Source organism: Oryx dammah, unplaced genomic scaffold (genome assembly GCF_014754425.2).
Source record: "Oryx dammah isolate SB20612 unplaced genomic scaffold, SCBI_Odam_1.1 HiC_scaffold_25, whole genome shotgun sequence".
Classification (NCBI taxonomy): Eukaryota; Metazoa; Chordata; class Mammalia; order Artiodactyla; family Bovidae; genus Oryx; species Oryx dammah.
The window spans coordinates 62,112,396-62,136,073 of record NW_024070209.1 but is presented as its reverse complement, the minus strand read 5'-3'; the positions used below and the strand labels follow the sequence as shown (position 1 = coordinate 62,136,073).

General features: G+C 37.9%; 1 protein-coding gene across 3 annotated transcripts in view; it reads right to left on the bottom strand.

The window, feature by feature from the left end:
• The window catches only part of AFTPH (aftiphilin), a 69,998-nt gene that overhangs the window by 30,628 nt on the left and 15,692 nt on the right, over positions 1 to 23,678 (bottom strand). For all 3 annotated transcript variants that reach the window (XR_005718285.1, XM_040224028.1, XM_040224027.1), the window contains exon 2: positions 7,226 to 9,189. Coding sequence is in view for 2 of the 3 variants with exons in the window: in XM_040224028.1 (XP_040079962.1) it covers positions 7,226 to 9,157 (1,932 nt within the window). In the remaining variant the exon portion in view is untranslated. The remainder of the gene's footprint in view (positions 1 to 7,225; positions 9,190 to 23,678) is intronic.

Genomic DNA, 23,678 nt, shown 5'->3' with positions numbered 1-23,678 from the left:
GTAATTTAATATGTACAACAGCCTTAAAGTCAATAAAGTGAAATATTTTTTAAACTTTGATTTAGACTACTATACATGAGCAAATTATTCATCTAACACTACAATTTAGTTTCTAACAAAGTAAACTGTAAATTTTTACTGAAGAGTCAGTGTTGCACTCCTCATCAACGTGATGGTAACAAAAAAAAAGTACACATTCAGCATACTAAATATTTAGCTGAGGTTAGGACGTGAGTCTGAGTGAACTCCGGGAGTTGGTGATGGACAGGGAGGCCTGGTATGCTGCGATTCGGGTCCCGACTGAGTGACTGAACTGAACTGATAACAGTAACTAAACAGCAACTAAATAAAAAAAAACTACCCACTCCAGTTACTTGAATTTCAAATACTTTCAACTTCAAAGAGGAAAAATCACGTCAGTTCTCTCTTGAATTTAGAATTAGAAAACTGGTGACTGACCCATGTTCGTCATGTTTGATACACTGTATCAAATTCCAGCCTGCAAACAGCAGCACATCTGGCCACTAAACCTTTAAAGAAACTGGGGCTCTGACAAATGTGGGGTACTTGCTCTTCCAGGCAAGTACCAGGCTCCCTTTTATTTTCTCTGTTGTGCCCAGGGCTAGGAAGCCAAGGGAGAAAGTCTGCTACTTACAGAGGAGTGCAGCTATGCTCAGAATAATTCCTACTTGTCAAAACTATTCTGAGAAGGGAAACTAGCCAGAAGCAGCAGTTTCACTCTCAAGATAGTCTGACAGATGAGTATACAGGCCAACTAGGGGTATCCTACACAAATTATCATTTGCCTATTACATTTTGCTATTCACCAAAACAGTTGGCAACACTGTTTCTTGCACCTTTAAAAGCCATTTTTAAGAAATGCATTTCTGAGATTATTCATTAACAGTTAACATTTATTGAACACTTGTTATGTGCAAGACACTGTGCTAAGCACCTTCACATGTACAATTTCATTTTAACTTTATAATGAGAGTTTTGAATTAAGTCCTATTACTGTTCTCTACATCTCAGGTTCAGGGAAGTAGCTAATGCAAGTCAGTGCTGAACCTGGATGTGAATCTAGGAGGGTGACTCCAGAGCCTTGATTTTTAGGTATCAATAATGTATTTCACATCATGGCAAATAAATCAGGAAACAAAGGAAACAGTGACAGACTTTACTGTCTTGGGCTCCAAAATCACTGCAGATGGTGACTGCAGCCATGAAATTAAAACACACTTGCTCCTTGGAAGAAAAGCTATGACTGACCTAGACAGCATATTAAAAAGCAGAGACATTACTTTAGTGACAAATTCGTATAGTCAAAGCTATGGTATTTCAGTAGTCACCTATGCGAGAGTTGGGACTATAAAGAAAGCTGAGTGCCGAAGAATTGATGCTTTTGAAATGTAGTGTCAGAGAAGAGTCTTGAGAGTCCCTTGGACTGCAAGGAGATCAAACCAGTCAATCCTAAAGGAAATGAGTCCTAAATATTCATTGGAAGGACTGATGCTGAAGCTGAAACTCCTGATGTGAAGAACTGACTCACTGGAAAAGACCTTGATGCTGGGAAAGATTGAAGGCAGGAGGAGAAGGGGATGACAGAGGATGAGATGGTTGGATGGCATCACTGATTTGATGAACATGAGTTTGAAGAAGCTCTGGGAATTGGTGATGGACAGGGAAGCCTGGCGTGCTGCAGTCCATGGGGTCACAAGAAATCGGACGTGATCGAGCAACTGAACTGTATTATAACCAGGACCAACTTCTGCAGTAGGCACAGGGCCTGGGGTCCACAATAATTTTAAGGGTTCATGAGAACATTTTAATAGTTAATATTAGCATACTCATTTTTATACCAAGTTATAAAACAGAATTCAAGGGGAAGGGGCTCACAAAAATCATATGTGGTCATGGCTATACTACCTTCCAAAGGTTCACTGGCTTTTATAGGATTTCTCTATCTTTCCCAATTTTCTCATTTCTCATATATATGCTTTCCTATTAGGAAAGATGTATTAGGGTCTTCATTACCTTGAATGCCTCTATATTTTATTTTCTTCAACCAATACAGGATTTCTGGGAAAGCAAAAATGATTACCAAATGTTTTAATTCATCAATGACGGCAAAGCACTAAGCCTAAATTATACTCACTCCCAGTTCTGTCCTATCTCCATGTCTGGGTTTGGAGGAAGAAAGCCCTTGGATATACAAGCAATCATTTCACTTTATTCACTGACGCAAGTAAGTCATATGATCTAATACAGAGCTTCTCAGCTGATACGGCTCAGTTACAAACAGGTTACAGGTCTTTCAAAAATCCTGAAAGCTATATATGGACATATGGTATTCCCTCTTGTGATGGCTAATTTTATGCATCAACTTGACAGGGCCAAGAGGTGCCCAGACATTTGGTCAAACATTATTCTAGATATATCTGTGAGGGTGTTGCTGAATGAGATTAACATTTGAATTGGTAGACTAAGTAAAGCAGATTGTCTTCCTTAATATGGATGGCCTTCAATCAACTGAAGACAGTTTGTAGACTGTAGATCTTAGGATGTCCATGATCACCTCCATAACTGCATGAGACAATTCCTTATAAAAAACTTGTCAGTCTGTCTCTCCATGCATGCATCCAACGTCCTGGTTCTATTTCTCTGGAGAACCTTTGACTAATACATCTCTGTTTTGTATAAATGACTACACTGGGGTATAAAGAGACTGTGTATTGAAACTCTCATTCAAAGTTCCAAAGGAGTGTATAATGCCAGCACCAAAGATCCTAGAATCTTTCTCTTAGGCCAGACAAAAGCACACCTCTTTTAAAGTATCTTGATTTTTTAAAGGTAATTTCTAAAAATTCCTTCAACATATTTCTAGTTAGTTTTCCTTTCTTCCTTACAAACAGTAGTAGATCGTGTCAACAGTTTTAATATTGATAGCATTAGGTCTTGTTCTTAAGTGGAAGTTTAGAAGAAACATAAAATCCACCGGGCAATTTAATCTTCCATTTAAGAGGGTATCTTATGCCTTACCATCATTAAATATTAAGTAAGATATCAAGCACAATCTACAATTGTATACTTATCAATCCCTAACTTCAAGCTATATAAGAAGAGTAACCAATTCCCTCTGCTCTAAAAAGATGGTTTGCTGCTTTTGTACAATTTCTGGATAAATCTAATAAAGTATTTCTATTTTGGAATTAAAGACCAGAATTTCAAATTTTCTGATGGAAATAAAAGTAATTGCTGTCCAAATACTTCAAGCAAGCAAAGAGCTATAAGGCCTAAAATCTCAATTTCTTTCTTTTCAAATTGAGATGTTATTGACATATTATATTTCATATGCATAGTTCAATATATGTATATACTACAAAATGATCACCATAGTCACATATTTTTTTCTTCTTGTGATGAGAACTTTAAAGAACTACTCTCTTAGCAACTTTCAAACACAAAATGCAGTATTACTAACTGATCACCATGCTGTACATTATATCTCTAGGATTGATTTATTTTGTAACTGGAAGGTTGTACCTTTTGACTACTTGATTTGTTTTGTTGCTTACTTATGTTTTCAGTCATAAGTTTAAGTGTTCACCAACTGAAAGGAAAACCTGCACAAATCTCAGGCAGGTGATTAAATAAACGAAGGTGAATATGTCATTACACTCAGTATGAGAATGCTGACTCTGCTAAGCAAACCAATAACTGAATCTCAAAATAACATAAGCCAAAGTATTAGTGATTCTCTTCTTTTTCATTTTTGGGACATTCAATTTTTAAAGCTCTCAAGATAAATCTTCTTCTAATAACATTTTCCCAGTAGTGTTATCAATTAGATGGCTAATAAAAGAAAATGATTCATAGCTTCCTTTTCTATAGCCAATTAATATAAAGAGATTACTTACCCCAATTACCTAAATCCTCAAATAACACCCAGAGCAACATTTTAAAATTTTTACAAAAGCTCAGGGTTTAATGCAGTGTTCATGACATTACTGCCTTTATCATATATCTAGGAAAAAGCATCTTGACTATTTCAATCAAGGTTCCTTTCTAGAACATTAACAGATTAAAAAAAATAAAACTGTTAAAACAATACACATAATGGTCTTTTGAAAAAACACTGCTTTCAAAGTAAGGAGATTTTTATTATTGTCATTTTATTTTGTTCAAATCTTAGCCCCAAAAGTGAAAAATAGTTTTGACCTTTTTCCAATTCGTATACTAGAAACATCACTAATTTGCTTTTCTCTACAATTTATAAGAATATTAACAGAAAAATGAAATAAACTGAACTCTGGGTTCTCAGAAAAAAAATATTCACTGAGGGGGAAGAATATTTCTCAATAAATGGCCATTATGGTTTTTACATCAAGGCCTAAACCCTCTGAGGCTTGCTGGAATCACATTTGAGAATTGGGTTGACTAGGAACATTTTAGAAATTTGAGAGTTTTTTCTAGACTCTTCCCTAAGTAACAAATTATTGCAATAAGGTTGCAATAATATGATTGTCTCAATCTAGGGAAGATATATTTCATTAAAATGTTAAGATAGCCCTTTGGTAGACTGAAAATAGGAAAGTACTAAAAATAGGGACCTGGCCAATGTCACATACATAGTGAAAAGTCAAAGAAATTTGAAATAACAACTATACCATTTGTCTGACTTCACAAACAATGAACTGTTCCCTGTGTTTGCTTAATTGCATTAACTGAGCTCTGAATTCTGAAAGACTCTCACAACATTCTGTCAAAGAACAATTTGATGGCACTCTGTTCAGGACAGAATTGCTGTATCTTGGTAAGATTCAATCTACAATCAAAGTTTTACAACTTACAACAAAAAAAAAACAACTAATGTTTACATTAATATGTGAGGATTTCTGTGCTGTCCCCTATTACATGGTAGCAGCTAGGATTAAGATTTTAAGATAAATATTAGTAAATCTATTCCTCTCTAAGAGATCTAGATTAATGTGCATTTCAGCAGATTCTGACAAAGGAAGAAACCACAGGTCACAGGCCTCCTTCACAATAGCAGGACAAGGATGAAAGTCACTTTCCATCTCCCCAACTCAATTCCTCTCCAAATTCCTCTTCTAGCCCCACTTCCAGCAGTTTCTCCTTTCCAACATCCATCTCCAAGGTCTGCTCATTTTGCATAACCCATTCAGCAAAAAGAAAAGCTTGAGGATGGAACCAGACAAATCTCAGGAAGTCAATGCATCCTGCTATATCTATACCATTTGTGTTTTATTTTTATAAAACAGAATCATACTACAAGATTCTTATTTTTCAGTGTATTTTTTTCATTCATTAAAAGATTTACTGTCCTTTTATCTTCACAAAAGTCTGCTGCAATAGATATTATCTCCTTTTTATAGACAACTGAGTTCAGAAGTAGTTTGTCCAAAATCATAATGTTATATGACACTGAGTCAAGATTCAAACTCAGATCTGTAAGATTCCATAAAGCCCATGTACTTTATTTCCTCCTAGTGTATCTAGTTATCAAATTACACATAAATAACTTTAATCAGCTCATAGGTTGCAATAAAATCCTTTTTTAAGTGGTTATACTTTAAAGATTCATTATATAATGATGATGTTTCAAGTTCTAAGGCTATAAATTAAAGACCATCCAATACCAGTGTTAACCTATACTCTAGTAAGATGAAAGTAAACAGGGAAAGGATTAGGCCAAAAACCAATAGTCTTTGCTTTGTGTTATATAATTAATTCACTCTTTGTTTAAAATTGTAAGCTTCTGTCTCAATAATGAATTACTCAACAAGAATAATGCACATTAGCCAAAGCATGTAATAACTGAATTAGCAAATTAAGCTGTTCAGATACTCAATGTCAAATGACAAGTGATTTGTTGTGCACTCCAATGGGTGGTACCATAATTTCTATAATATCTTAATGTATTAAAGCTATCAAAGCAATGATGTTTAACCATTTAAATTAACCAGACTTCAGAAATAGTTTCACTGAAAATGGTTTGCTTAGCAAAAGATAACTGAAGAATCAGATTTTGTTGATTCTGATTCTCAGTATCTTTAAAATAGGCCGGTGGACCAAGTTAATACTTGGTAATAATACACGTATCAATAAAAAGCAATGATTTTCAAGGAAATGCTCTATTCTACATTCCTAGGGTTGAGGAAAGGTTAAAGGTAGCACAGGGTACAACTCAGGACTGTGGAACAATCTGAATAACATACTGCACCTCTACTTTAGGGGCTACTTTAGGTCAAAATAAACCTTAATGAATCTTCTCTGAAAGTCTGGACCAGAAAAAGATAAAGGACAAGGGCTAAGGGGTAAAAATATTCTCCCTGACAAGGCTAATTCCTAAGAAAAGTAAACATAAACATACATTTGCAAGAAATTATAAGCAAATAAATAGGCACATTAAGACAAGGAATGGCTGTTTCTTATCCTAGGTCTAACCCTTAGTTGTGTCCTACTCTCTGTGACCCCATATGCACCTCTGTCCATGGGATTTCCCAGGCAAGAATACTGGAGTGGGTTGCCATTCCCTTCTCCAGGGGAATCTTCCCAACCCAGGGATCCAACACTGGTCTCCTGCATTGCAGATAGACTCCTTACCATCTGAGCAACCAGGGAAGCCCTCTTGTTCTAGGTCTAACCCTTAATCTATCTCACAGCCTCACCCCAGGTCTTTTATTAGCTATTTAACTCTGAGGCCCAAATCTGCTTTCTTTAAATCCTTTTTTCTAACCTTCAAGTCCCTATAGCCTTCAGCAGACAGGTTTCAAATTCTGCTTGCTCTTGTCTGCAATCAAAATTTGTCCTAGAAAAAATTAAAAGATAAGTTTCTGAAGCTTAAATCTTAGTTTAACCTTGTAAAATCACTCTTAAGGTAGAAACTGAAGGATAGCAAATAGTTCATTAGCTAATTAATGAGTTTTTACATAAGTGGTATTTATACCTACCAAAAAACTAAGTTGATGAATTTCTATAAATATTAAAGAAACAGATAAAGAAAAATCTTACCAAGCATTATTACAGGAATGTCTCTTTAAAGTTAAGTGATTGTGAAACATGAAATCTACAAATCTGGCAAACATTATGTATCATAGAGAGACTCCTTTAACAGGGACCCAATTAAAAAAGGCTTTTTGAAAAGCTAAATTAGAGACCTCCACAGCACTGTTATACAAAATAGAGAAAAATCAGTAAATACCTGAACTGAAGTGGTTGTTTCGTGTAAATGACCACCAGCAACTGCTCCTTTGGAAGCTGCTAAGGAGACACTGTGCACTTTGGGGGTTCCTGGAGCATCAATCTTTTCATCTGTCCTATGTGACTGCCAGGCTTCCTTTCGATGATGAGATTCAGTGGCTTGCTGGTCTCCAAAAGCAGCCCAGGAACAGCTATCTTTCTGTCCATCCTCAAAAGCATTCCAATCTACAACCTGGCTAAGACCAGCTGAACTGAAGTCCGCAAAATCATCCGAGTCTTGAAAAGCACTGCAGTCATCTTGAATATTTGGCACAGAATCAAAGTCTCCAAACTCACCTTCTTGCCCAAATTCCAGTTGTGAAATAGGTTCAGTGCCTGTCCCAGTAGGTTTTCTTGCCAAACTGCATCCCTCTGATAAACTATCAGAAGTCTGTTTTAGGTCTGACTCAGTAAATACAATTTCCTCTTGGCAAGAGACAGTATTTGACTCCCCAAATTCTCCAAAGTCATCACCTGGTTCACTCAAATGTGGAAAGTGCTCTGAGGACTCTTCAAAAGTGACATCACTCATTGAATCCTGTGTACCAGCAGTAACAAAAGGTGGAGTTGTGCCACTGGCTGTGCCAAAGTCACCAAAATCATCCTCAATGGTATCGTTGCAAGTCACAAAGTCATTACTACTATCATCATTTTTTACACTCACAGAATCATCCAAAACATTTTCTTCTGTAGGATCAAAGCTGAGGCTCTGGGAGTCAGTAAACCCTCTAATTTCTTCTTTGGAAGAACCAACTTCGTCGTCTGCATCCAAAGTTTTAGTAGAAACCATGCACAGGTCAGCACATTTAGAAGTGAATAAATCAAGATTTTCCTCAGCTTTACATTGTTCTCTCCTACCAGCTTCTGAATTTTCAGCTGGGTCTGCCAAACTCCAAGCCTCTGACTGAACCCTTGAATTGAAAAATTCATCTTGTTGCAATGTGGGAAGGCCTTGCTTTCCCCTGCTGAAACCCCTGTCACTCGCTATGCTTATTTCTGAAACACAAACCTGATCCTTTCTAGCAGTGTCTCCTTTATCATCAAAGCTTCTATCCAAAGAAACTTCTTTTATAGAATTCAGTTCATTGACTCTATTAATTTTATTGTTTTCCTGAATGGTTAGTGCTTCATCATTTAAAACTGCACATCCTATTTCTTCTAGTTGTATCCTTTCTTTTCTGGAAAATGTGGCAAAATCTGCAAATTCCTCAGCAGGACTAGGTGCATAGTCTAAATTATACTCAGTACTATGAGTGCTAAGAGGCTTTCGTCCTTTTGAATCAGCTATAGCGTCCAGATCATCTGTTCCCTGAGGATTTACAGTTTCCAACACTGCAAACCCATTTGTTAGAATCTCCAGACAAGGAGGCTTTTCACCATTGCAGCTCTCTAACTGCTTGTTCTGATGAACAACATTCAGATCAGTTCTAAAATCTCCTGGAGAGAAACTTTCAGGTGTTCCAACATTCTGTCTCTGCTCCACTTCTTTATTTAAATCTCGTGGACTTTCTGTGCCATCAATGGAAGTATCTAAAGTTTTAGATGAAATTATTTCTTTGCTGGTGGTAGAAAGTAAAACATCAGACTGTCCTTTCACAGGAGAAGAAAGTTCAGCAGTGATGTCCTTATCGTTACTATTTTTAATGGACTTAAAGCTTGTAAGGCTATCTACATTTTCTGAGAAATCATGAATTGGCATAAAATGGTTTGAAGGTACAAACTCTTCCTTGGGACGAGTGTAATCTGGTGTATCAAAATCAACAAACCCTACACCAGAAGGGCTAACTTCAGAAAACCCACCAAATTCCCCAAATTCATCGTCATCATCATCCTCAGCTCCATTGTCTAGTGGTGGTGGGGATGAAGAGTACATTCGAATGATGTCTGGCTCCATCGTTCAATTGCTTTCAAATACTTAATTTACACCTGGAAAAAAAAAAAAAGATTTTTTTTTAGGGAACAGATTACATATAACAAAGTCATTCAGAATTCTCTCAAAGAAACTTCAAAACAGTGTAAATTTACAGTGCTCTGCTTTTTATTTTTTAAACTATTTTTCTGTAAAGCAATTATCCTTCATTAAAAATTAAATAAAAATTTAAAAAAACCCAACTATTTTTATCTTAGGTGATTACACAGCTATAATATAATGGCAAAAAAACCAAAACAAAACACCTTTTACAGTGTATGTTTCCAAGGGCATTGATAGCACATTATTGAATCTGAGGATTCCAGAAATTTTCAAATAAACACTTACAAAAGTACATCTATAAGAGTACTCTTGGGGCACTTGCTTGTTCTCTTAGACTCTCCTTCTAGTTCACTGGGGACTCAGGGCTTGCCTTGTGGATTTGTAGGAGTTCTTTATAAATAAAATGAAAATTCTGTCTTTAATAATGGCTGCATATATTTTCTTCAATTTGCTTTTCAATGTTTATTTCTGACTCAAGTTAACTTTTTCTGATTTTAAAGACTTTATTTTTTCAGAGAAGCTTTAGGTTCACAACAGAATTGAGCAGAAGATATAGAAACTTCCCATACGGATCCTACCCACATTAATTTGCATAGTCTCCTCTGTTATGAACATCTTCTACCGAAGCGCTATATTTGTTACTACTGATGAACCTACACTGACACATCATTACCCAAAGTCCACAGTTCTTATTAGGGTTCATTCTTGGTGTTAGCATTCTGAGTTTGGACAAACGCATAAAGACATGCACCCACCATTACAGTGTGACACAGAGTAGTTTCACGGTACCCCAAATCCTGCGTTCCACCTACTCTATTCATCTGTTCCTCTCCCCTCCCCTGGCAAGCACTGATTTTCTTACTGTCTCCATAGTTCTGCTTTTTCTAGAATGTTATGCAATTAGAATTACAGAGTATGCAGCCTGTATATACTGTATGATTGGCTTCTTCCACCTAGTAATATGTATTGAAGGTTCTTCCTCCATGTCTTTTCATGGCTTGAAAACTTATTTTCTTAAACTATTGAATGATATTCCATTACCTGAATATACCATAGTTTAATTTTTTGTAACTTTCCATTTTGAAATTGCTTAGGGCTCACAAGAAGCTGTTAACACAGTACAGAGAGTTCTCCTGCATGCTCTCACCGAGTTTCCCTCGGTAAGAACACAGTGAACAACAATGGCACACGAACAAACCCTGAAACAGACATCCATGTAACCTACTAAATCAGCTTGGTTAGATTTCATCACTTTTCCTTTCTTAGGGTGTCTGCACAGTTTTATGAAACTGATCATACGTGCAGATTAGATTTCACTGTCACTATAATTGGGGTTAGAACTGTTGCAAAAATAGTTCAATAATATCAGTATAAAGTCCTTTGTGTAATCCCTAAATAGCCATGCCCTTCCATAAACCCTAACTGTTGGAAACCACTAATCTATTCTCCATCATTATAATTTTGCTATGTCAAGAGTGTTATCTAAATGGAATTATGTAATATGTAACCCTGTGAAGTTGGCTTTTTCACTCAGCTTAATGCCCTCAAGATCCATCCATGTTGTTGTATGTACCCACAGTTCATTCCTTTTTATTGCTAAGTAGTATTCCACTATTTAACTTCTATGCAGGGTACATCATGAGAAACACTGGGCTGGAAGAAGCACAAGCTGGAATTAAGATTGCCGGGAGAAATATCAATAACCTCAGATATGCAGATGACACCACCCTTATGGCAGAAAGTGAAGAGGAACTAAAGAGCCTCTTGATGAAAGTGAAAGAGGAGAGGGAAAAGGTTGGCTTAAAGCTCAACATTCAGAAAACAAAGATCATGGCATCTGGTCCCATCACTTCATGGGAAATAGATGGGGAAACAGTGGAAACAGTGTCAGACTTTATTTTTTGGGGCTCCAAAATCACTGCAGATGGTGACTGCAGCCATGAAATTAAAAGACGCTTACTCCTTGGAAGAAAAGTTATGACCAACCTAGATAGCATATTCAAAAGCAGAGACATTACTTTGCCGACTAAGGTCCGTCTAGTCAAGGCTATGGTTTTTCCAGTGGTCATGTATGGATGTGAGAGTTGGACTGTGAAGAAGGCTGAGTGCCGAAGAATTGATGCGTTTGAACTGTGGTGTTGGAGAAGACTCTTGAGAGTCCCTTGGACTGCAAGGAGAGCCAACCAGTCCATTCTGAAGGAGATTGGCCCTGGGATTTCTTTGGAATGAATGATGCTAAAGCTGAAACTCCAGTACTTTGGCCACCTCATGAGAAGAGTTGACTCATTGGAAAAGACTCTGATGCTGGGAGGGACTGGGGGCAGGAGGAGAAGGGGACGACAGAGGATGAGATGGCTGGATGGCACCACTGACTCGATGGACATGAGTCTGAGTAAACTCCAGGAGTTGGTGATGGACAGGGAGGCCTGGCGTGCTGCAATTCATGGGGTCTCAAAGAGTCAGACGCAACTGAGCGGCTGAACTGAACTGATTCCACTATATAGATGTCACCAAGTTTGTTTTTCTATTTACTCCATGTAAGACACCTAGGTTATTTTCAGTATGTTTACAACTATAAGTAAAGCTGCTTTGAACGTTCGTGTACAGACTGTTATGTGGACATGAGCTCTCATTTCTTTAAGATGAATACTCAGGAGTGCAAAGGCTGGGTCACATGGTAAGTGTGTAATTAATGTTATAAGCCAAACTGTCTTCCCAAGCTAATTTTTAAGGGGTCAAATTGATTTTCCATTAGTAGTTTTCTTCATTATTTTGCTGTCATAAAGGCTTAAATTTTAAATTTAATAAATATTCACTTTTTTTTCTATTTTACAGGTTTTTTTTTTAAACATTTAATACATTTACAATTTATTTTGCCATATGGTCTAAAGCAAAGGTCTAAGTGAATTTTTTTGTAACTAGCAATTATCACAGTCACATTTCTTGAATAATTCTTCCCAGGTCTGTTAGTTAATGATTTTTTTTTTTTAACACATTCAATTCTTAAATGGAATCTGTGTATGAGTTATTATTTTCCTCTGTACTAAACAGTCAAAAGTGTCACAAGACAGACTTATCAGTAAAAGGAAAGGGAAGATTAATATCAAAGTCCTAGAATAAAAACAGCCCATAAACAATAAATTGATCCTCACAGTTGTCAAGTTAGACACAAGAGGAAATTGTTTACTACAAAATTCAACCAGTTTTGCAAGATAACAATAAATTCTTTCAACTCTCAGGATAAAATTTCTTAAGATCTTCCAGTTTTAGAGAGAAGGTGCCTTATAAACCACATAATTTAATTCAGAGAGGAGGAAAATGAGGCTCACTGATAAGCAACTTTACTGAGTTATATAGCTGGTTAGCAGAAAATGGCTTCAGGATACAAAAAGATCTTTAGGTTAATGACTTGTGAGTGCTAAGAGAAATAAGCAAGTCAGAAGGAAAAAGATCCCATTGTAATATATCTACTTTAAATTGTTTACCTTATGAAATCAGCATTATAAAGAAGGAAATAACTGCTTTAGTTCCAAGATACTTTTTTTCCCAAGATTTAAAGAGAAAATCATACACACAGTAAAAGATACACATAGATTCTATTTTCTTCCTTTGTTGAGCTTCCTGATAACTCCTTCTAATGCTGGGTGTACAAGGTCATTTGGCCTCTAACAGTTTCCCTACAATTATGAAGTTCCTAGTGTTTAAAAATATAATTGTTAATGAAAGTGTGGAGAGAGGGACACTTGCACACACACACAGAAGGCAATTTGGCTACACTATGAATTCTCAGAGAAGGCAATGGCACCCCACTCCAGTATTCTTGCCTGGAAAATCCCATGGGCAGAGGAGCCTGGTGGGCTGCAGTCCATGGGGTCGTGAAGAGTTGGACACGACTGAGTGACTCCACTTTTACTTTTCACTTTCATGCACTGGAGAAGGAAATGGCAACCCACTCCAGTTGCCTGGAGAATCTTCTTGCCTGGAGAATCCCAGGGACGGAGGAGCCTGGTGGGCTGCTGTCTATGCGGTCGCATGGAGTCAGACACGACTGAAGTGACTTAGCAGCATACGAACTCTTTTTTTTTTCTGTTTAACAACACGCTCCAGAGGGATTACATAAGCAAATTATGCCGTATCATTACAATAGGATCCTTCTGAAATCTTTTAAATATAATTCCTTTTTTAAATTTAAAATCAATCATGATGATGCAGATATGTCAAAAGGACACAAAAACCAGCTTGAAGGGGTTACTACTGTTTAAATCAGGGACAACTTCAGGATCAAAATAAAGATGATGATGGATTATAATTCACTGAATAAAATAATAAACTATCAGCCCTCATGGATATAAACATGTAAATGAATAAACTGAAAGTTAGATTAGGAACAAGATATTGTACAGCTTCAAAATACCTCCCCTCAACATACTTAATTACAAAGGGAACAAGGGTAACTTTCCCTTGGTGAAGACTGACACTTAGATTAAATGATCAAAGTCAGTATCATTAGAAGCAGAAATACAGAAATCATGCATCACCTGATAAGATGCAATGAGGACACAGACTCCTTTCTGGAATCCCTGCCAAAAATACACAGTCTGACTCAATTCATGAGGAAACTTCAGACAAATTCAAATTGAGAGAGAATCTATGAAACAACTGGTCTATAATAATCTTCAAAAGTATCAATGCCATGAAAGTAACAGAAAAATTGGAAAACCGTTCCAGATTGAAGTTGACTAAAGAGCTGTGGCAAGTAAATACTACACTTGATTCTCAACTGGCTCCCCTTTTTATAAAGGTCATTATTGGATGACTGTGAGACTTGAAAAGGGCCCAAGCATTAGCAGCAATGCACTGATGCTTTCTTGATTTTGATGGTAGTGTTGTGGTTATGTAAGAGAAGTTCTTGGTATACACACTGAAATATTTGGAAGAGATGGGGCAACAGTCTCAAACTGTTCTGGGAAAAGAAAAATCTTTTTATAAGTTTCTGATTACTGCAAGATGAAAAATGAAAGAAAAAGGTTAAAAGCATCCCAGGAGACTTATGCTTACATTTATATATGCCTATTTTATAATAAAATGTGTTACTTACACAATAATAATGCTTTATTAAAAATTACAGCAGATATGCATAAAATTTACCAAATTTAAACCACTTTTAAGTGTATGGTTCAGTGGCTTTAAGTGTATTGACACTGTTGTACAACAATCACCAGCATCAATCTCTGGAACTTTTTTATCCTCCAAAGCATCAAAGTGCCTTTGTACTTACTAAATGACAACTCCCCATTCTCCGTCCCCACCCCCTCGCTCCTGCAGCCACCATTCCACTTTCTGTCTCTAGGAATTTTGACTACTCTAGGTACCTTCTGTAAGAAGAATCATGCAGTATTTGTTCTTCTGTAACTGGTTTACTTCACCTTCCATGATGTCCTCAAGGTTTATACATATTGCAGCATGTGTCAGAATTGTATTCTTTTTAAGGTTGAAATGATCCTATTGTATGTGATACTATCATCTGTTGATGGACAGATGGGTTGGTTCCACATTTTGGCTACTGTGAATCATGCTTCCATGAATGTGAGTGTATAACATACCTTATTTTTTAAAATGTTTTTCTTTGAAAGAATGATAGATGAACGAAGTTGCAAAAATGGTAAAGTCCTGTGCACCCTTCACCCAGCTCCTTCTAAAGGTGACATCTCAGATAGTTCTAGCATAATAGCAAAACTGGAAACACTGGTATTACCATCAACTGAACTACAGACCTTTATTCTGTTTTCACCATTTAAAAAAAAGAAGAAAAAAACTTACATTCTTTTGTGTTTGTGTATAGTTCAATTTTATGCCATGTACAGATCTATGTAACCACCAGTATCAAGATACAGACCTGCCCCCACTCTTCCAACCCATTCCTGTCCCTGTTGATGTTGTTCAGTTGCTCAGTTGTGTCCAATTCTTTGAGACCCCATGGACTGCAGCACACCAAGCTTTCCTGTCCTTCACTATATCCTGGAGTTTGTTCAAACTCGTGTCTATTGAGTCAGTGATGCCATCCAACCATCTCATCCCCCTTTTCCTCCTGTCCTCAATTTTTGTCACCATCAGGATCTCTTCCAATGAGTTGGCTCTTTGCACCAGGTGGCCAAAGTGTTGGAAGTTTAGCTTCAGCATCAGTCCTTCCAATGAATATTTTGGGCTGATTTCCTTTAGGATTGACTGGTTTGATCTCCTTGCAGTCCAAGGGAGTCTCAAGAGTCTTCCCCAGCACCACAGTTCAAAAGCATGAATTTTTTGTCACTCAGCCTTCTTTATGGTCCAACTCTCACATTCATACATGACTACTGGAAAAACCATAGCTTTGATATATGGACCTTTGATGGCAAAGTGATGTCTCTGCTTTTTAATACACTGTCCCTGGGCAACCACTAATCCATTCTACATCTCCTTTAATTTTATGAAAAGTATTATGTAAATAGAATCATACAGCAGGTAACCTTTTGAGGTTGACTTTTTTCATTCAGCATAATGCACTTAAGGTCCAGGGCTGGATGAAACACAATCTGGAATCAAGATTGCCGGGAGAAATATCAATAACCTTAGATATGCAGATGACACCACCCTTATGGCAGAAAGCAAAGAAGAACTAAACAGCCTCTTGATGAAAGAGGAGACTGAAAAAGCTGGCTTAAAATTCAACATTCAGAAAACTAAGACCATGGCATCTGGTCCCATCACCTCATGGCAAATAGATGGGGAAACAGTGTCAGACTTTATTTTTTTGGGCTCCAAAATCACTGCAGATGGTGACTGCAGCCATGAAATTAAAAGACGCTTACTCCTTGGAAGAAAAGTTAGGACCTACCCAGACAGCATATTCAAAAGCAGAGACGTTACTTTGCCAACAAAGGTCTGTCTAGTCAAAGCTATGGTTTTTCCAGTAGTCATGTATGGATGTGAGAGTTGGACTATAAAGAAAGCTGAGCGCTGAAGAATTGATGCTTTTGAACTGTGGTGTTGAAGACTCTTGAGAGTCCCTTGGGGTTGTGGTAAGGACTGCCTGAGTAGATGAATACTGGAGTGGGTTCAGTTCAGTCGCTCAGCCATGTCCGACTCTTTGTGACCACATGGACTGCAGCATACCAGGCTTCCCTGTTCCATCACCAACTCATTAATAATACATACACTAATAGTGTATTTAAATAGTATTTATAATAAAGATGCTAAAGACATTTACATATAGGTTTTTGTGTGAACACAGGTTCTTATTTCTCTGGGATAACTGAGCAAGCATAGGATCACTGGATCTTATGTTCAGTTCAGTTCAGTCGCTCAGTCGTGTCCGACTCTTTGTGACTCCATGAATCACAGCACGCCAGGCCTCCCTGTCCATCACCAATTCCCGGAGTTCACTCAGACTCACATCCATTGAGTCAGTGATGCCATCCAGCCATCTCATCTTCTGTCGTCCCCTTCTTCTCCTGCCCCCAATCCCTCCCAGCATCAAAGTCTTTTCCAATGAGTCAACTCATCACATGAGGTGGCCAAAGTACTGGAGCTTCAGCTTTAGCATCATTCATTCCAAAGAAATCCCAGGGCTGATCTCCTTCAGAATGGACTGGTTGGATCTCCTTGCAGTCCAAAGGACTCTCAAGAGTCTTCTCCAACACCACAGTTCAAAAGCATCAATTCTTTGTTGCTCAGCTTTCTTCACAGTCCAACTCTCACATCCATACATGATCACTGGAAAAACCATAGCCTTGACTAGACGGACCTTTATTGGCAAAGTAATGTCTCTGCTTTTCAACATGCTATCTAGGTTGGTCATAACTTTTCTTCCAAGGACCAAGCGTCTTTTAATTTCATGGCTGCAATCAACATGTGCAGTAATTATGCACGGAGGTTCGTGACATTGTACAGGAGACAGGGATCAAGACCATAAAGAAATGTAAAAAAGCAAAATGGCTGTCTGGGGAGGCCTTACAAATAGCTGTGAAAAGAAGAGAAGTGAAAAGCAAAGGAGAAAAGGAAAGATATAAGTATCTGAATGCAGAGTTCCAAATAATAGCAAGAAGAGAGAAGAAAGCCTTCCTCAGCGATCAATGCAAAGAAATAGAGGCAAACAACAGAATGGGAAAGATCAGAGATCTCTTCAAGAAAATCAGAGATACCAAGGGAACATTTCATGCAAAGATGGGCTCGATAAAGGACAGAAATGGTATGGACCTAACAGAAGCAGAAGATATTAAGAAGAGGATCTTATGTTAGCACATGTTTAGTTTGGTAAAAAACTGCCAAACTATTTTTGAGAGTGCTGTATCATTTTACATTCTTATAACATTTTATTTGTAAAGGGCCATCTGTGATGTTTAAGTAGAATCTGTTCATGGTTAATCTACTGCCTTTTCTATTGTTTGAAAAATGAAACATTTTATTGTTTTCAGGCTTACTTCAAACTGGGAAGTTAAGGCAAATACAAAGATCTCAATCAGGAACTTTGTAACCAACAACAGAAAGTAGTTTTTCTTCTTGTCCCACTTTAGCAAGGTATTCTCTCCCTCCTCAAGTGCGACAGGCTTTCTGAGACCCCCAGACTATGAACGTTTCCACATTCCTCAAAACTGTGTCACCTACTGATGAGAAGAACATGGGTTGCACATTCACTTCAGCAGGTCTTGGCTTGGGTCCAGCTCACCCTGCAGAAACCTGAGAGTGCCGCTGCTCCTGGGTTCCAGCCAAGAATGCCAACCAGCCAGTGTAGGGGGGCTGAAATTTTCCAGAAAATTCTTGTGTGCCCAGGCCAATTCAGCAAAATTTGTTAACTGAAGTATATTTGTTCATTTTAGCTGAAGTGTAATGAATTTAAACATTAAGACTGACTTAAGCAAATCTACTATTTTTTTTAACCACAGGAAAATATGGATTTTTAAGTAGTTCTACCAAACAGAAGCATAGGTGAGCTGACATTAATACTGTACCTGGCACACAACCACCTCAATAAATATTTCTTCATCCTTAATGAACTACTTACTTCACACCCAAGGAGTCCTATCTATTATCCAATTTCTTTACAATCTGAACAAGCACTTGTGTGTGTGTGCATGTGTGTTTTGCAGGGAAGGGGAGTATGCTCAACTTGCCTTTTTCTTGTCTGCTGATTCCAAGACCTGTTAGAGGCCAGTAAACAAGTAACGGAGATATCTAGGAAAGACTGAGGTCACAGTTTACACAGGGCTCTCCTGATTGAGTAGTCGTTGTAGTCCTAAAGGTAGTCAGAACAGCCCTGTGCCAGAGTGGCAGCCAGGAAGATAGGGGATACAATGAGTGAAGGTGACTTGGAATTCATCTCTCTCAAGAGGAAGAGCCACATTTGTTTAATGAGCTCTAGCCACAGTCTGAAATGGTCTTGGGAAAAAAAAGATGGTGAGTCTCCAGGCTGAAAGCTCTGGGCTCAAGTGGCAAGATGGGCTTGGGAAGGCAAAGGAATGAAAAGAGGGATGGGGCTAATCATTTAAGACTATCAACCTATTTAAAAATAGTTTCTCAAGAAGTACAAAGTTGGAGGACAACCTAACCAGATACCAAGCATTTGTTTAAAGCTATATGGCCATGCGATAACCAAGATGCCAGTGCAAAGTGGCGGTGGGGGTTGGGGCGGGGGGGAATGATGCTAGACCATCAACTGGGAGAAAAAATCTTTGATTCTACCTAATATCTTACTCAAAAGTTGGCACCATACAGAGTGTAGGCCTAAATGTGAAAGATAAAATAATCAGCCTTCTAGGAGGTAATTTAAGAGATTATTTTCATGACTTCAGGGAAGGTAAGGTGCTTTAAACAAGTAATAGAAAGCAGCAATCATAAAAGAAAAAATTGATAAATTGGACTCAAAGTTAAAAACTTCTGTCGGGAGAACATTAAGAGAATGAAAAGGCAAGCCACCGTCTGGAAGAAGATACTTGGAATACATGTAACTGCCAAAGAACTCACACCCAGAATATGCAAAAAATTCCTACAAATCAATATGAGACGATCTAAAAGAAAAATGGTCAAAATATTTAGACAAAAGAGTATTTCATAAAGGAGGATGTCCAAAAAGCGAATAAGCATATGAAAAGTCATCAGGGAAATGTACATTAAAACCACAACAAGACACAACAACATACCCACTAGGATGGCTAAAATTAGAACAATTTAAACTATAGCCACTGATGGCAAAGACTAGAGCAACTGGGATTTTCATTCTTTAATGGCGGGAGTGTAAACTGGTATGCCCACTTGGAGAACAGCTCAGAAGTATTTACTAAAACTATACCAGGTTTATATCCCACAAAAGCGAGTATTTACATGTGCTAAAAGACATGCACAAGACCGTTCTTGACACCTCTATTCTTAACTGAAAATAACCTAAATGCACATCAACAGAATGGTTAAAATAAACCACGGTATAAGCAAACACGGCAATGAAATGAATTATTACTATATGCAACAACACAGGTAAGTATTACAGACATAATGTATAAAAACCAGGTAACTATATATAAAATTCACAGTGCATGATTCCGTTTCTATGCCAAAGACACAAAACTGATCTATGATGGTAATTCAGAACAATGGTTATCTGATGCTGGGAAAGACTGAAGGCAGGAGGAGAAGGGGACAACAGAGGATGAGCTGGTTGGATGGCATTACCGACTCAATGGATATGAGTATGAGCAAGCTCTGGGAGTTGGTGATGGACAGCGAAGCCTGGTGTGCTGCGGTCCATGGGGTCACAAAGAGTCAGACACAACTGAGTGACTGAACTGAACTGACAGGGAGGGGTAGAGTACTGACTGGAGAGTGGCACTGAAGAGCCTATTGGACACTAACAGAGATAATGTTATTATCTCCCCACTGGGTAGTATTTATACTGGCACATTCTTTTATAAAAATTCATCCTGTTGTACACTTACGGTTTGTGTGCTTTGCTGTGTGTATGCTATATGTCAAAAAATGTTTCTCAGAAAATCAACATACTTAGATTAACAGCAGTTATGTTACAACTGAATGACTATATGACCATAGTTAAAAATATACCGCTCTAGAAAAAACCTTTTTTGCTTATTAATATCTTGCCTTATTCTGGGATATAAATATAAAGCTCTATTTATACAGACATAATATGTCTCAAGAGGTAGTATGGTACGAGGGCAAGATCTTGGATCTGGAGTTAGGGCCCAGGTTTAGGTTCTGGTTTCCCTGTTTACTAACTATGTGAGTTTGCCCTCTCTGAGCCTTCAGTTTCCTATCTATAAAAAGCAGCTAGCAGTCCCTACTCTACAATGCTGTTATGAGGATTTTAGATAACAGACCTTAAGTACCTGGCACATTCTGTGTACTCAGTAAGTTATCAACTATCATCACATTTAAACATATACCCAAGTCTGTGGCTCAAATCACAATCTAGCCTTAACAAGATCTAAGCCAATGTTTGCTTACTTGGCTCAAACATTCACACTACTCTGCATAGACTTTTAAAAGGTCACTAAGGGACTGCCTTGGTGGTCCAGTGGTTTAGACTTTGTGCTTCCAATGTGAGGGGGGAGGGTTGGGTTCAACTGCTCATTAGGAACTAAGATTCCCACATGCTACATGGTGCAGTAAAAAAATTTAAAAATAAAACAGAATCACACAGCTTAAAAGGTCACTGAAAGAATAAATCATTCAAGAAAACTATTAGTAACCACATTAAAGATACAGGAAGTTGACTTTATTTCTAATTTCTATAACCAATCCCAAGAAAATATGAAACAATGCCCAAAGTTAAAGGACAGAGACCATGACCTCTGAACTAATTCAAAGGACCAATAGTTTGTTAAAAGATAGAGGCTTTGAAATAGAATAGGACAGTGTAACCTAAAAGTTCTCACCAGTAGTACCTTGAAGGATACTGGCTGTAGATACTTCCAAGTTAGAGGAAAGACCACAAGAGGAAAAGCTTCTAAGCAGGTGCTTAGAAATGATTCTGCATACTTCTCTGAGAGAGAGAGAATCCTCGACCAAACCTCTGTCCTTCATCATCCACACAAAGGATCACCTACCCCAAAGACCCTTGAGCACACATTTGGTGGTAATGGTGGGGTCTCTTAAGAGGCCCTCTAGGGAATCCCAGAATCATCCATTGAGAGTTCCTTCTGGACAAGCTAAAAACTCACCAAAAAGAAATCCCCATCTTTTACAACAGTGGTCCCCAAACTTTTTGGCAGCAGGGACCGGTTTCATGGAAGACAGTTTTTCCACAGTGGGGGAAGGGGATAGTGCAGGAGGTAATGTGAGAGAGATGGGGAGCGGCAGATGAAGCTTCCACTCACCTGTTGCTCACTTCCTGCTGTGTAGCCCGGTTCTCAACAGGCCAAGGACTGACATTGGTTAGGGAACAGGTCCAAAGTCTGGAGACTGGGGATCCCTGTCTTATAGGACACCAGCCCAGCTTAATCAATGTATACATCAACTTTCAAGGCCAGACAGCACTTCCAGATTACTTCCAGATGACGTAATCGAGCTTTACTAAGGACCCTTCACCCCAAACACATTTTTATAGGGACTGAGTTGGAAGTCGACGGTTGTGGTGAAGAACACAAGCAGAAAGGTTAGTGGTAAGAAAAGGGAAAAGACAACTGTATCTGAACTTATGCTACTGACTTAAATAGTACAAACGACACTGCTAGTGCTAAGTCACGTCAGTCGTGTCCAACTCTGTGCGACCCCATAGATGGCAGCCCACCAGGCTCCCGTCCCTGGGACTCTCCAGGCAAGAATACTGGAGTGGGTTGCCATTTCCTTCTCCGGTGCATGAAAGTGAAAAGTGAAAGTGAAGTCGCTCAGTTGTGTCCAACTCCTCGTGACCCCATGGACTGTAGCCTACCAGGCTCTGCTGTCCATGGGATTTCCCAGGCAAGAGTACTGGAGTGGACTAGCAAGCCTTATTTAATGGAACACACACACACACACACTCACTACCTTTTTCCCACAATATGTTTGAGGTTTATAATTAATCACTTGTTTAAAAAAAAATCTACTTTTTTCAGAAAAATGAAAGAAAATATTATAAAACAATTAACATCAATTTGCATTACAAATGTTGCCTGTTATTTCAGTAGTCCAAATTATTTAAATCTTTACTGTAATAGCCTCATGGGAGTTTTCAGATACTATCACTATCAAAATGCACTGTCAATAAATCCTCTCAGTCTACATTCCTGCTTAGAAGTCATCTTGTCATAAAAAACAAAAGAAAAAGCTTTTCTTCTGAGCCATATGAAGATTTAAATTTAGTTAACTCTTTGTTTTCAATACATCTAGAGATGCCTGGGCCATGATGTCACAAAAGTTTTCGTGCTTCTAAAATTTTAAATCTATAAAATGATAATTTTCTTTTCTCTTTTTGAGTGGTTTATTCTCAGCATATTAAATTGTTCAGCAGTCGCTAAGTGGTGTCTGACTCTTTGCAATCCCACAGACAGCCAGGCTTCACTGTCTTTCACTATCTCCGAGAGATTGCTCAAACTCATGTCCATTGAGTTAGTGATGTCATGGTGCTCAACGGTGGCTAGCAAAACATGGTGTTCAATGGTGGCTAACAAAACAAAGAGAGCCCCTAAAAATAAAATCTTTTTAGTAAAGACCTGAGAAAGGTGATGGTGTTTGTTTCATTTTAGGATTATCATCCCCCCTTCAACATAGGGTGCAAACTTTAAGACTACTTAATAAAACTCCCACAATTCCAAAGCTGAGTATTTTTCAGAGACTTCAGAATTTCTCTGAACTTGCCATTTTAAAAACAAAAATCCAAGACACTACTGGCATCAACTGTATTAATAATACACAATATTACTTAAAATATCTGTGAAATAAATAGTATATTCCATATACTTTCATTTCCTGCTTCCATCAATAACAATATTAATATTACTTTGGCACTATGTATCAATACATATGGAGAAGGCAATGGCAACCCACTCCAGTACTCCTGCCTGGAAAATCCCATGGATGGAGGAGCCTGGTAGGCTGCAGTCCACGGGGTCGCACAGAGTCGGACACGACTGAAGCGACTTAGCAGCATCAATACTTATGTGAGAAGCACTCGTGAATTATCTCATTCAGTCCTCACACTATGGTATGAGATATGAATGATTATATTCATTTTACAGGTAAGTTTCCTGAAACATCCACAACAATTTGGAAGGAGAAAAAAAGGTGCTTATACGGTAAGATGAAGAAAGTATAATCAACAAAAATGCCAAGAAGTGAATCTCTTATTTCAATATTAATGTACATAGTGGCAAAAATGTGGCAAATAATGAAAATAAGCAGCAAAATATCTTTATATTTAAGTTGTGCATGTGTGCTCAGTTACGTCTGACTCTTTGTGACACCATGGACCTTAGCCTGCCAG